The sequence below is a fragment of the Pygocentrus nattereri genome, chromosome 6 (genome assembly GCF_015220715.1).
Source record: "Pygocentrus nattereri isolate fPygNat1 chromosome 6, fPygNat1.pri, whole genome shotgun sequence".
Lineage (NCBI taxonomy): Eukaryota > Metazoa > Chordata > Actinopteri > Characiformes > Serrasalmidae > Pygocentrus > Pygocentrus nattereri.
Window position 1 is genome coordinate 19,118,617 of NC_051216.1, and position 14,784 is coordinate 19,133,400.

Here is a 14,784-nt window from a genome sequence, read left to right on the forward strand (position 1 = left end):
ATCAGAGAAAGGCTCCTCCAGTTGCTGCCTGTTGTCAGACTATCTCCTGTCTTATTTTCAATTTCAGGTTTACCGGCACTCCTTCACAGCTTCCTACATCATCTATAATATTCACACCAGGTAATGGATGCAGCTGAGCATTAATAACAGATACTAATGCTGGCTTTACAAAGTGAAACTTTTATGCAAGTTTAGTTGCTTGAAACACACATGAAACTAAGTTGCACTGAAGTTGCATAATGTAAAAAGACCTGTAACTCATTCAACACTCAACTTTGGGCAGTCGTGGGCTGGAGGTTAGGGATCTGGCCCTGTGACCGGAAGGTTGCCGGTTCAATCCCCAGCGCCGACAGTCCATGACTGAGGTGTCCTTGAGCAAGACACCTAACCCCCAATTGCTCCCCGGGCGCCGTGGATAGGGCTGCCCACCGCTCCGGGCAAGTGTGCTCACTGCCCCCTAGTGTGTGTGTGGTGCTTCACTTGCATGGATGGGTTAAATGCGGAGATGGAATTTCCCCGGTTGTGGGATCAAAACAGTATCACTTAAACTTAAACTTAAGCATTTCAACTTTGTGGAACACGTTTCATAAAACAGTGATAGTGATAGTGCATCATGTAATCACATCGAATTACATACTTTCAAACCATTGATTTCACCAGATCAAAGAACTAAAAAAATAAAACAGAATTTATTTACTGAATGATTAAAAAAAGAGATTTTCTGGGATTGGCTTCATGCACAGCTGGTAATTTTTCATTTTGCCAGTAGCTCAGAGCTAACATTTCTGTTACCAGCTGCAATAACTAGCCAGCTAATGCTAACAGCTGTTTAAATGTCTGCTTGTACCAATGTTTATTCTTCTTTAGCCTGCTTTTAATGTGATTTACATAAGTAGATTAATTTTCTCTTCTCTGATGTCCTCTAGTTTTACACAGAGATTCAAAGAATGAAAATAATTACATTTTTACATTATTATAATACTATTACAGAAGATGAGACCAAAATGTGGTCTACAATGACCTTGTTGTGTTTTTAGGGCAGGATGAGTTTAAGCTACGATATTAATGGTAATGGTCATTTGGTGCTTAAAGGGGAATTCCACTGATTTTTCAAAATCCCTCAAAGATTTACAGGGATGTAAAAAAAAGCCATTCAGAGTGGTTTGATGTGAAATGGTTAATTGTAGAGAAACCTAGCAGCTCTGAGTTCTTTACAGTGGTGGTGATTGGAACTGGGGTCGCTATGTCTACAGCACAAATATAACTAATTTGCTTGCTGTCCTAAATGACTAGTGAAGCTACGCGTGTCTTCATATTTTACATGTAAAGCTTACAATGGTAAAATAGTATAAAATCAGAAAAATATGTTTTTTGGGGGACTTTTTTGCCCACCAACATGCTGGATTTGTCCAGCTATCATAAATAGACATTAATATCAAAAGTATCATGAAACAATACATCAGGTATCAGGCAGCAAGATCATAACCATTTTATGCAGTAACAGTAACAGTAATCTGTGAGGGGCTTTTAGGGGTTTTAAATGCTTCAGATGTCTAGTTCCTCACCACCACTGTGAATAAAATTCTACGCCAATTTGGTGAACTAGTGAAGTAATTGAATATGATGCAAGCAACTTCATTTAATCATTTCTTCATATTATTGTCAAGGTGTGCAGAAATTATGTTGCAGGCCACCCACAACACACAACTAGTTGCATGACAGCTTCACCATGTAAAACCAGCCTAAGAACTAGGTGTCTTTCTATGCAGGTTTATGTACACATCTGTATGTGGGGTGTGTGTGTGTGTGTGTGCGTATGTTACAGGGAGGTATGGGAGCTGGACCCTCCGGAGGTGCTTAACTCCAGGTTGCAGCATGCTGCGTGGGGGGTGCAGGGTCAGCAGTTGGTAAGGGATAAGAAGCTTTTTGAAATTTCCTCTGTTTAATGTACTGATATCTACTGCTCATTACATGTATATTTAAAGTAGTCTGATAAGTGTAAATTCATGCCTTCAGATTCCATAAGAGACAGTCTAATTTAATCGTAGTTCAGTGTGCACATGAAAGCCATGAGACATGCTTTTTCCTTCAGGCTCAGGCTCATGAGTTTCTCTAGAGAGATTCTCTGGCTGAAATTTTAAGTTTTTCTTTTTTAATATGAGGCAATTTGTGCACCCTGCAGGAAGCCAGTGCTGCAGAGAGTCAGACGCTATCAGAGCTTTGCTACAATATGTTTGTATGACCTTCAGATGAAAAAGCAGCTTGTATTCAATACTTCTGCCTTGCAAGGGTTTCTTAGGTTCAGTCCTGGAGACCCACTGGTCTTCACAGTTTAGTGCTTTCACTGCAGTGTTTGCTAATCAGTTGATGAGTCGGATCAGGTGTATTACAGCATGGAACATTCAGTATCATGCAGAGCACTGGTTCCACAGAATAGGAGATGAACCTACCTGCTGTTTGGAGCAGCATGTGCAATAATACTCTGCTAAGCTTCTATCATGTTCACTGATCCTTTCTGAACTCTTCTCTGTGTGCAGGTGTACATCTTTGAGAACAATATTTATTACCAGTCAGACGTGAGGAGTAACTCCCTCAGACTGACTTCTTCTGGGAAGGAAGGCGTTATTTACAACGGCATCGCTGACTGGCTGTACGAAGGTATGAACGTCTTTATTGTTCTCACATGTCAGTGGTCTTTTTGAGATGACACACCCCTTCTCACCAAGTGTATGTGATGTGACTCCAAGTATGTTGTAGGCCAGAGGTTTGTAGAATTATCACACATGAAGATTAACAAACACGTGAGAACACAGCATTGCTGATCTTATAAATGAACAAAACGACAGTTAGTTCTGATTAAAGTGTTTAATCATACAGTAGGTCTGTGTTTGCAAACCTCTGACAGCTGTTGCACAACTCAGCCATTCTGAGCAAAGTGATATATTTACATTTTAGCATACATAGTGACCAATTAACTGTTAGATTAACTGCTTGACTTACACTGTATGCACAATTATTAGGCAAGTGAGTATTTTGACCATATTATCATTTTTAGGCATACTTTCTAACTCCAAGCTGGATAAACTTGAATGCTTAATGGATTTAAGCTTAGCAGAGGATGTGTATCTGTGTATGAGGAAGGGTGTGGCCTAAGGAGGTCAACACAATATATCAAGGTGTGCATAATTATTAGGCAGCTTTTTTCTTTAGGCAAAATGGGCCAAAAAAGAGATTGAACTGACTCTGAAAAGTTAAAAATTACCAAAAGTCTCTCAGATGGATGCAGAACTCTTGAAATTGCTAAGATATTGGGGCGTGATCACAGAACCATCAAACATTTTGTTGCAAATAGTCAACAGGGTCGCAAGAAACATGCTGAGAAAAAAAGACGCAAATTAACTGCCAAGGATTTGAGAAGAATCAAGCATGAAGCTACCAGGAACCCATTATCTTCCAGTTCTGTCAGATTCCAGAACTGCAACCTAGCTGGAGTATCAAGAAGTACAAGATGTTCAGCGCTCAGAGACATGGCCAAGGTAAGGAAGGCTGAAACCCGACCACCACTGAACAAGACACATAAGCTGAAATCTCTAGACTGGTCCAAGAAGAATCTGAAGACAGATTTTTCAAAGGATTTATGGACTGATGAAATGAGAGTGACTCTTGATGAACCAGATGGATGGGCCCGTGGCTGGATCAGTAACGGGACAGAGCTCCACTTTGAGTCAGATGCCAGCAAGGTGGAGGTGGGGTACTGGTATGGGCTAGTATTATTAAAGATGAGCTGGTTGGACCTTTTCGGGTTGAAGATGGGCTCAAAATCAACTCCCAAGCCTACTGACAGTTTTTTGAAGACACTTTCTTTAAGCAGTGGTACAGGAAGAATCTGCATCTTTCAAAAAAGACAATGATTTTTATGCAGGACAATGCTCCATCACATACATCCAAGTACTCCTCTGTATGGCTCGCCAGTAAAGGTGTTAAAGATGAAAAACTTATGACATGGCCCCCTTCCTCACCTGACCTGAACCCAACTGAGAACTTGTGGGCAATTCTTAAATGGGAGATTTACAGTGAAGGAAAACAGTAACCTCTCTGAACAGTGTCTGGGAGGCTGTGGTTGCTGCTGCACAAAAAGTTGATTGTCAACAGATCAAGAAACTGACAGACTCCATGAATGGAAGGCTTATCACTGTTATTGAAAAGAAGGGTGGCTGTATTGGTCACTAATTATTTTTTTTTTATTTCTCAGAAATGTTCATTGGAAAGCTTTGAGTTGTTCGTTTATAATTCTCACTTGAACAGATGAAAATAAAAACGTGAGATGAGATAATGTGTGTTTTTCATTTAGCTGCGTAATAATTCTGCACCATTATAGTTGCCCAGTAAATGTGCACATATAGATATTCTCCTAAGAAAGCCAAAACTTCACTTTATCTTTCTTAAACATTCATGTTTGAGGTTTATTAACATTTTGGATTAACCAAGAGCACTGTAGTTGGTCATTAATTAAAATAATCCTCAAAAATTAGACTTGCCTAATAATTGTGCACACAGTGTAGCATCGTCACACACTACTGTCAACTGCATCAGACTTTTTAGCTCGTAATGACAATGTGATAGTATTGGTGGAAATATGGAAACATACCTTATAGGTCTAAGCACTTTTTTAGATATGAAACACCCTGTGGTCTGGCTTATAACTCACTCATTCATGTTTCGCTGGATGAAGAGTCTCCACATGGCAGCATTCAGGATTTTAGTGCTTCATAAGAGTGGTGCTTTTCATCAATGACACTGTGTGTCCTTGTTCAAACAACTCATCTGCAATCTGCTAAATCTTACTATTTCTGAAGGGATCAAAACCCCAGGTTGAAGCCCACTGCCTTGTACTACAGGCTTGTTAGAATCTTACAGTTTTTTTTTTTTGTAAAGTGATGCAGTGACATTTAAATTTATGGCTGAAACCAAGAAAAAGTTTTTTCTTAGTTTTTCTTAAAATTATATGTTTTATTTTTATTTTTAAATGTTTTATTTATGCTTTTCAATAAATGTACTAAACATAAAAATTACAAGACATTAGAGAAATTCGGCTTTCAGTAAGACAAATCTAAGCTGACCATAAATAAAAACAGTTTACATAAAATAAACTTACTAAAATAATTACAGTATGTAGGCTGCAGTATATGCAATGAAAGTCCTGAACAAGGAGAGAACGGTTGATCCAACACAGTGAATTCCATTATTTTTTTTTACAATTTTCACTTCTGTACTGTAGTTTTTAATGTTTTTGTGATTTCAAAAACTCACCATCGTTGTGCTCATGGTCACTTTCTTTTCTGCTTCTGTTATTTTGCTGTGTTCTGTGTATCGAGTGAGAGGATGTGTTTTCAAGTGGTATCAAACCTGTAGTGAAGAAGCTTTTGTACCCCCTTTTAACACTTGAGATGAACGGTGATTACGAATCACTTTTCTAATGTCCCTCATATAAACTGTGATAAAGGTTCACACCGCCAACATTTTTTTCACTGGTTTAACTGCTGTTGATTTAACAGTAAGAATACGTCTGCACTGACCAGCCCAGCAGAGTGAAGGAACAAGCAGCAGTTTTTAATCACTATTTCTTGTTTTCATTATCATTCAAATGCTTTGTATAGTGTTAGATTTTGAGACGTCTTGGTGGGCCTTTGTAATCTTGTTTTTTTTTTCAGGCTTTTTTCTTTTTTGGTCAATGTCAGAGGGTGAATTTTTGGTGCTTGCCTAATTTTTCTATTAACTTAGATTAATCATTTACTTTTTTGTGATGCAGTTTGTGTGGAAACAAAAGTGAAAGAAATAAAGAATATCTCTTACTGTTGAAAGAAGCAATTGCGTCTCTCATCCGGCTGCAATAAATCTGAATCAAATATTAAATTAGACAGATTGCCAGTTTATCCCAAACACTAATTAAAAATGAATTAGATCAGTGTGAGGGATCTGAAGCTCTACATTGTGCGTGTGTGTGTATGTGTGGGTGTGTGTGTGGGTGTGTGTGGGTTAGTGCATGCAGATTTGTGAGTGAAAGTTTACGCATTGATGTTCAGTAATTAAATTGTGGAGACGAGTCTGTTCAGAGAGATATTACTGGTCTAGCTCTAGCCGTCTAATACACACACAAACACACACAAACACACACACACACACACAGCTCACATCAGACGTGTTAATGAAGGGCCTAATCAAAATGCCATTCACCTCATCATCACCTGATTATACAGGCATCAGTCATTTACAAGCAGTCGCCATCATACCTGTGTGTGTGTGTGTGTGATTGTGTGTGTGTAGAGGAAATTCTGCATACGCATGTGGCTCACTGGTGGTCTCCTGATGGTGAACGTTTGGCGTTCCTGGTGCTGAATGACAGTCTGGTGCCCAACATGGTGTTACCCACCTTTACAGGAGCCACATACCCCAAAGGCAAACAATATCCATACCCTAAGGTAAATCACACACTCTGGAACAGACATACACCTCACTCTACAAACACCTACAGTCTATAAGCCTGATGCTGATACTGCGGTCAAGTAATTTACATGCATGAAAGAACACACACACATTTTCTAAGCTGCTTTTCTTTCTGGGTTGCAGGGATGCATGAAAGAAATACACTGAATGTACTTAATTCAAATAAGTACATTATCTCCACAGCAAATTGTTATATTAGCAAATTGTTGATATATAATTGTTATATAATTCTTTTGTTTAATTTTCTGGCAAAACAGCCAATAAGTATAAGTTACATTTTAGATGGCTATTTCAGAGGAGACAGATAATAGACCTACACAATGGCAATGAAAGCAAAAGTTAAATAAGTGCAAAATTAAGCCTTTCTGAATTTGAAGTTGGGACTCCTAACAACCATGCAAGACCTTGTAGACCACCAACACTGTCACCATCACAGAAACAGCACATTACGTTTGTTTTCACTTTGTAGAGAAAATCAAGCTCCATAAGTGTTTCTGTCCATTCTTGTCTTTCCACTGTGAAAAGACAATTCAACACTATGAGTATGAAAGTATGTGCAGCTGTCAAGAATCTCTTGTTGAGAAAAGGAAATAGACAAAGGAAATTTAGGATAGAAAAGAAAAGAACATTTTCAAGTCAAATAAAGAAGCCGCTGGTGTTCTCAGAACAATAGATTGTCCACCCCACGGCCCAGACCTCAACATTAATTGATTTTTGGGCTTACCAAATATTTGGGAATATTCCAGCATGGTGATGGACTGGTCACCTGTCCAAAGTGTATCCTGCCTTCTGCCCAGTGACCTGCTGGAATAGTCTCCAGCACCCCCCTACAACCCAGAAGAATAAGTGGTTTAGAAAATGAGTGTGTTTGAATATTCCAACAATATAGTGAGTATAAATATATACTTTTCTTTGATGCTTAAAAATTAATACTTTCCGCAAGGGTTATTTAGATAAGATATTAAATACATGGACAGTGTAAATACATGACTTTTGGCTAGAGGGGTGTAAAGCTCCCCAACATAGATAACTTTGGCATGAGTTGGAGTGGCATTTTTCATTCAGAATTAATCATTCAACATCAGTACCTGACCTCACTAATGCTCTTGTCCCTGAATGCAATGAGCAAGTGTTAATAAACACTGTCTTTTCTTAGTACATGCACTATATATACTATACACACATTTACACATGGTGTACAGATCTACATGCTGCACCTGCCAGTAAAGACAAACACTGCCTTTATTCTAAGATGAATTACATTTAGCACCAATATGTGTATCTTCCTTATGCACATGCCTACCAATATCCTTAACTTAACATCGGTTGCCAAGAGAAAGCATCTTCGCTTATTTAGTTTTTTAGGTAAAAATGTATTTCTTTTCTCTTAGAAATGAGCCAGATGCTGTAGAAGGTGGAAATTGTTGTATTACACACACACACACACACACACACACACACACACACACACACACACACACACACACTCCAAACGTCTGATGAACAACTCACTGCAGATTAACAGTGCTTCCAGTGTAATCATCCATAATTGTCAGGTTTAGCTGGGCTGTGCTGTGTAATTGTGTGTATTGTTGTGTTTAAAGGCAGGTCAGCCTAACCCCATGGTCAAATTGTTTGTGGTGAATCTTTATGGACCAACACACACCCTGGAACTCACACCCCCTGATCGGCTCAAACTCAGGTGTGTGTGGTAGATTGTTAAATAACCTGCTAGTGTGAGAGAGAGCAAATGTGAATCTCAGTGTATCATCTAGACTGTCTATTCTCTCTCTCTCTGTCTCTGTCTCTCTCTCTCTTCCTCACTGTCTCTGTTTCTCCCTTATTTCAGTTCCATTCAATTCAATCCAGCACTATTAGAGAGTCACATAATTATACACTAGCATGTATTATAGAGGACAGGAAAATTACAGCAAAGAACAGAGGAGAATAATTAGAACCTGCAAGTGTTAGGTATTGGAATAGGAAAAAATGTACATGCTTAATAAACAGCTGTGAAATAACTGGATAAAGAGAAATGGAAAAAGTACCATGTGGTGTGTGTGTGCTTAGGCATGCTTGTATGAATGAGTAGATTACTTATACACTTACTATCTGTCCTGATGACAGGGAAAGCTTTCTTGTTCAGTCACTTTCTTAATATTAGGAATGTTAAATTGCCTCTTTAGCTATGATCGTCTTAGTGGGTGATAATAAATTTGATGTCTTTGCATATTAGCTTCTCTCTTTTGCTTTGTAGTTTCCCTGTGGTATTATAACTTGTGTCCGTGTGTCTGTGTTTGTTTTTAGGGAGCATTATGTGGTGATGGTGAAGTGGATAAGTAAGACTAAGACTGCCGTCAGGTGGTTAAATCGAGCTCAGAACATTTCCATCCTGACAGTGTGTGACTCCACCACTGGAGCCTGCATCAAGGTTTACACACAAAACAAACACACACACACACACGCACACACACACACACCCAGACATGGGCAATATGACAAAATTCTAATATTACATTACTTGAACAAAGTTTGACAAGATATTTAGTTTTCTGAGGTTTTATATGTTGGAACAGGAAACGATTTGGCACATTGCAGTGTGGTACTGTAAATTAATTTGAATAGGACAACTTCTGCTGTCTTGTGGGTGGTCAGTATTTAAAATTATATGATAAAATGCCATCAGATTGCCACCCTATAGGTGATGATATGTTTGTGTGTTTTTTAGAGACATGAAGAGACATCAGAGCTCTGGCTCTCCAAGCAGGTGAGATCCCCCACCCACCTACCCCTCTCTCTGCTTTAACCCAGCAGCTTAAGTGTTACTTTTGGAGAGCTCTTCAGTTAGAGTATTTAGAAGCTCTAGTACCTCAGCACCTTGAGGTTATGTTTTAGCACTGTGTGTTTTTGTCTCTCTGCAGAACCAGGAGCCCTTTTTTTCTCAAGACAGCAGTCGCTTTTTCCTGGCCGTTCCAGTAAAGCAGGGTGGCGGTGGAGATTTTCACCACATTGCAATGTTCACCACCCAGGTAAACATCTCAGTACTGTTGCATGATGTATCGAAAGTTTAATTCTTTTCAGTACAAAAGTGTGGTTGACAGTTCGACATTCCAACTTCCAATATGTTCAGTTCACTATATTGAAATTGCAATGAATCATCATCATTTTGACTGAAACTGTGCAAGCAAATTTGATTTATTAGTGTGTGTAGAAAAAGTTCTATTCTCTAACATGTGACAGAATGCCTCTATAAACAATCAGCATGAACAACCTATTTTTCTATTTGGTTTAGATAGTGTTAGCCAACAGAAGGTTCTTCATTTTTAATCTACTCCTTAAAGCCTTTTGAATGAGGCCTTGCTGAAATGATTTAGTTGCTCATTTAAGTTATTTACAATGTGAGGAATTTTGCACTGAGAGCAAAATTGAATATAAAATCTGAGATATTATAAATAATTGGACTATTTTTCTGTGTCCAGTCCAGTAGACCTTGAATTGTTATTGGATTAAATTTTTTGTTTGGGTGTTGTTTTGGTATCAGTATCAAAGACATAGTACACACACTGGTGCAATGCAGGTGTGTTGCTGTGATCACAGATGAGGATTTATGTTGCCATATAGGTGTCTGTGTTGTGTTCATATATATGACATAGCTCCTCTCTCGGGGCCGATGCTCTTTGTTCAACATGGTGAAGATATATACAGATATTTACTCTGAGGGTTTGCTGTAGTGATGTAGTGTGCAGGATAATTTGTATGGTTGCTGTAAGTAGAGCAGTGAAAGCTTTATTTCCTTACAAGATTGCTCCAGTTTATATATATATATATGTGTGTGTGTGTGTGTGTGTGTGTGTGTGTGTGTGATCCAGTGATAATTGTGCTTCTTTATCTGCCAGGCATCAGTCATAGACATAACAATTGGCTTATATTACATGACATAACAATTGTAATTATATTACAACTCTGTTTCCAAAAAAGTTGGGATGTCCAAATCATTTAAACCCCATATTTTATTGCAAGTAGTACAAAGACAATAAATCAAATGTTGAAACTGAGAAATTGTATTGTTTTTTGAAAAAAATATATACCCATTTTGAATTTGATGCCAACAACACATTCCAAAAAAGTTGGGACAGGGGCATGTTTACAATTGTGCTTCATCACCTCTTCTTTTAACAAAACTCTGTAAGTGTTTGGGAACTGAGGAGACTGATTGCTGTAGTTTTGAAAGTGATGTGTTTTCCCATTCTTGTTTGATATAGGATTTCAGCTGCTCATCATTTCTGGGTCTCCTTTTTCCATATTTTTCATTTTATAATGTGCCAAATGTTATCAGTGCATGATAGGTCTGGACTGCAGGCAGGTCAGTTTAGCACCCCAACTCTTTTAATATGGAGCAATGCTTTTGTAATACAATCGGAATGTGGTTTGCCATTGTCTTGGTTTAATCATCAAGGCCTTCCCTAGAAAAGCATATGTTGCCAAAACATGCATATATTGTTCAGCATTAATGGTGCCTTCACATAGATGCTGGTCACCCATGTCATGTGCACTAATGCACCTTTATACAATCATGAACACTGGCTTTTGAACTGTGCACTGATAACAAGCTGAGTGGTCTTTAGCCCAGGGGGTACAATGTCCATGATTTCCAAAAATAAATTCAAATGTTGATGTGTTGTACCACAGGAGAGTTTTTCACTTTGCCTCAGTCCATTTTAAATGAGCTCGGGCCCAAAGGTGGTGGCAGATCCTGTTTATATGTGGTCTTTTCTTTGCATTTTAGAGCTTTTATTTAGCATTTGTGGATGCAGTGGTAAACAGTTTTCATAGACAGTGAAGTTTTCTGAAGTTTTTCTGAGCCTATACAGTGATTTCCACTACAGAATCATGTCTGTTTTTTAATGCAGAGCCTCTTAGGGCCCAAAGATCAAGGCCAGCAAATACAGTTTTTTTGGTTTTGTCCCTTGGTTACTGGATATTGATGTTATGTTATGTTGATGTTATGTACCATAGAGGATTCAAATCAAAAGTTCTTTTCTACAGAGTGGTGAACCCCTCCTCATCTTTATTTCTGAAAGACTCAGCCTCTCTGGGACGCTCATTTGATACCCAATCATGTTATTAACATATTGCCAATTAACCAACAGGTGTTTTTTTTTTAATTACACAAATTTACCAGCCTTTTGTTGCCCTGTCCCAACTTTTTTGGAACATGTTGCTGGCATCAAACTAAAAATGGGCATATAACATTTCATATTTTTGAAGCATTTTCTATGAAGTATAGGGTTTAAATGATTTGCACATCATTGCGTTAATAATTTACTTTTTCACAGTGTCTCAACTTTTTTGGGAATGGGATTGTGGTTCTACACAGCAAAGTCTATTTCTCAAGTGAGTGCCACAATTATATTGACAGGCTTCAGGATTTTTGGATTAGTCTATTACAAATTATATAACCTTAATATATTAATTAATATAAATGTAATTAATTAAATTATTATGAATAGTTCTGGCATCTTGTTAGATGGATGGATGAATAGTGTGATTATTCTAAGAAATTATCAGAATCTCTACATTGGAAAGCAGTTTTAATGACTTGACTGAGTTAAGACTTTTTTTTTTAAGAAAAGTATGCTTTTAAAAATTCCCATATCAAGGCATGTGATGTTAGATTTTTTTGGTTTGATGAAGAGGTTGTGGCTTTGAAGCAGGTGGAAACAGTAGACTGAGTTAGTTTGAGGTTGAAAGTGTCTGAGAAAATAGAAGTCTGGTTGGCACATGCTTCCAGGACATATTCTGGGATGCCTTTGGTTCTGGCAGCTTTGCATGCTTGTCTCTCGAAAGAGCTCTCCTGACCTCATCTGTACACAGTGTGAGTAAAATCTCTTCTGCAGAGGGACTACAGGCTTAACTAGTCAGCTGAGCTTGGTTGATCTCACAGCAGGCATAGAATGAGTTGAGCTCAGGGAGGGAGGCACCTGTGGGTGATAAGCTGTTGACTGTGCTCTTGTAGTGAGTCACTGCCTGGATTCCCTGCCATATGCACTGAGGCACCGAGGTAACCCTGATGCCAGCTTTCAGATTGTGTTTGACTGCTCTTAGATCTTCCCTGTTCCCAGATCTGACGGCTGTATCATATGCTGTAAGTGTGAACTTTACTGTTTGTCCAGCGTTTTTGGTTTGAGAGAGTGTGAATGTTATTTTTTGCACTACATCATCTGCACACTTCTGATGAATTCATTCGCATCTACCTGAGAGCCTGAGGTGGCTGATGTTCTGAACATCTCTCAGTCTGTGCTTTCAAAGCAGTCTTGCAGTATTGATTCTGCTTCCTCTTATCACACACACACTTTTCATACTGCACCTTCAACCCATTTCAGGAGCTGCTGGTATGTTGGCTTCATGAATGATGAGATACGATGGCTTATTTCGAAGTAGGGGAGCAGAGTGACACTGTAAGTGTCCTGCATGTTTGTGTAAGCGTGATCTAGTACGTTTCTTTCTCTGGTTGGACACGGCACATGCTGAATGAATCCGGGGATCTATCTGATGTCACTTGCGATCATGACTGCTGTCACTGGATGGAGATACTGTTGTTTGCCAAGCACAGTGGCTAAAGTCAATAGCACTAGCTTAGCATCACATTAAGGTGGAATGTATACAGCCACAACAGTGACCACTTTGAATTCCCTCAGTAGATAACTTGATTAGATTGATAGATTTGATTGTTCTTTAGTCTGTCTATGTCTGTAACTGTCTTTATTCTCTGTATATTAATAAAGGAAGGCTGTGGATGCATCTCCTAGTCTCCTAGAATTGCACCAAAATAAAAATCATTCACCAAAAATCTAACAAGGTCCCAGCATTTGGGACATTCTGAGCTGAAAACTGAAACTCATAAACCAAATATTGGATTTTTTTCTCTTTTTATTTTGCTTTAAAATGAAACATGATCAGAAAATAATGTAATAAAAAAGACAAAAGTCAGTCCTTTCAGTATGATTGGAGTTACAACCAAGTTAAGACCAAGAACCAAGTTATAGCTTATTGATTACAATGAGCTGCTTAGCCTGTTTGAATGCATCAGCAATGTACAATGTAGGAGAGCAAATGAAAGAGTGTTTTGAAAAACTACGTCTCCTAATTCTCAGTTCAAATGATTTGTAAAAGCATCTACACTAATTTGCACATTGTTGTAGGCCAGTTTAATCTGCATGAAATATAAATAACAAAACATTTGTGATTAACGAAACAACATTAACAAAACAAAATTTTGCGTCCTTCATCTTTTACCGTGTAAGAAGGACAAATGGTGCTGAAGGTTGGCTATGAATGATGCTCAGGTCTTTAAAGATGTGAAAAAATGTTGAGATGGCCTGTGTTTATTGAAATATAACATGCAAAGATGAAAGGGATCTAATTTACTGTGAGTCTAGGGTTATTCTGTTATATGAACAAATAAAAGATAACATTTAATACACCCAGTAACAAGAAACATATTTTGTGCATATTTATAGTATTTTATATGCACTTTCACTCTACAGCCTTACCAAGCTCTTTAAAAAAGCTTTGCTCAGAGGTCACAGTTCATCATCCAAGAATAAGAATAAGAAATCAGAAATCTTTCTGACGAGTGAGAGTTTTGTTGAGTTTTAAAGAGCAACCTGACCTCACTTTTCTATTCCATTTTCCCTGCAGCGGCCTATAGCTGTGAGCTTAATTAACATCACTGATGCAAAGTTCAGTTATTTTATCTCACCACTCACACTTCAGACAGTTTTTTTCGTTATGCTTATAGCCAAACAGAGAGAAACTGTTGAACAGTTAAAGTTAAATGATGGTGATATTACTTTAAGGTTTTAATGTCTTGGGATTTTCTTGTGTTTGGGATCTGAGAGGTGCATTACAGTGAATGTGAAATCACAAAAATGACCATTTTACCCTGCATTCATCATGACATTTAAAAAGCAAAATTCATGTTTCTAATCTTCCATCAAAGTGTATGCTTTTGTCCTCCTCCAAAGCATCTTCTGATTTTTGAGAGTTATCTTGCGTCAGTGATCAGAGAAAAATAATATTAACCAATAATATCATTTTTCACCTCTACCCCGCACCATTCTCACCTACCACTGAGTGAAATGTGCAGCTAGCTCAGAGGTCCTCCCAGTGCCATGTTTCTCTCTGAAATGTGTCACACTGCTCTAGGAAAATGTGCTAGGATTTCCATTTCACATGAACTTTTAGAGTTTTTAGTGATGTCGCCACCAGCAGGACATG

General features: G+C 38.2%; 1 protein-coding gene across 2 annotated transcripts in view; it reads left to right on the plus strand.

Annotated features, from left to right (window-relative positions):
• The window catches only part of LOC108424244 (inactive dipeptidyl peptidase 10-like), a 126,817-nt gene that overhangs the window by 94,957 nt on the left and 17,076 nt on the right, over positions 1-14,784 (plus strand). For both annotated transcript variants that reach the window (XM_037539285.1, XM_037539286.1), the window contains exons 6-13: positions 68-120; positions 1,826-1,907; positions 2,538-2,658; positions 6,325-6,479; positions 8,109-8,206; positions 8,812-8,935; positions 9,233-9,271; positions 9,426-9,533. In XM_037539285.1, the coding sequence (XP_037395182.1) occupies positions 68-120; positions 1,826-1,907; positions 2,538-2,658; positions 6,325-6,479; positions 8,109-8,206; positions 8,812-8,935; positions 9,233-9,271; positions 9,426-9,533 (780 nt within the window). The remainder of the gene's footprint in view (positions 1-67; positions 121-1,825; positions 1,908-2,537; positions 2,659-6,324; positions 6,480-8,108; positions 8,207-8,811; positions 8,936-9,232; positions 9,272-9,425; positions 9,534-14,784) is intronic.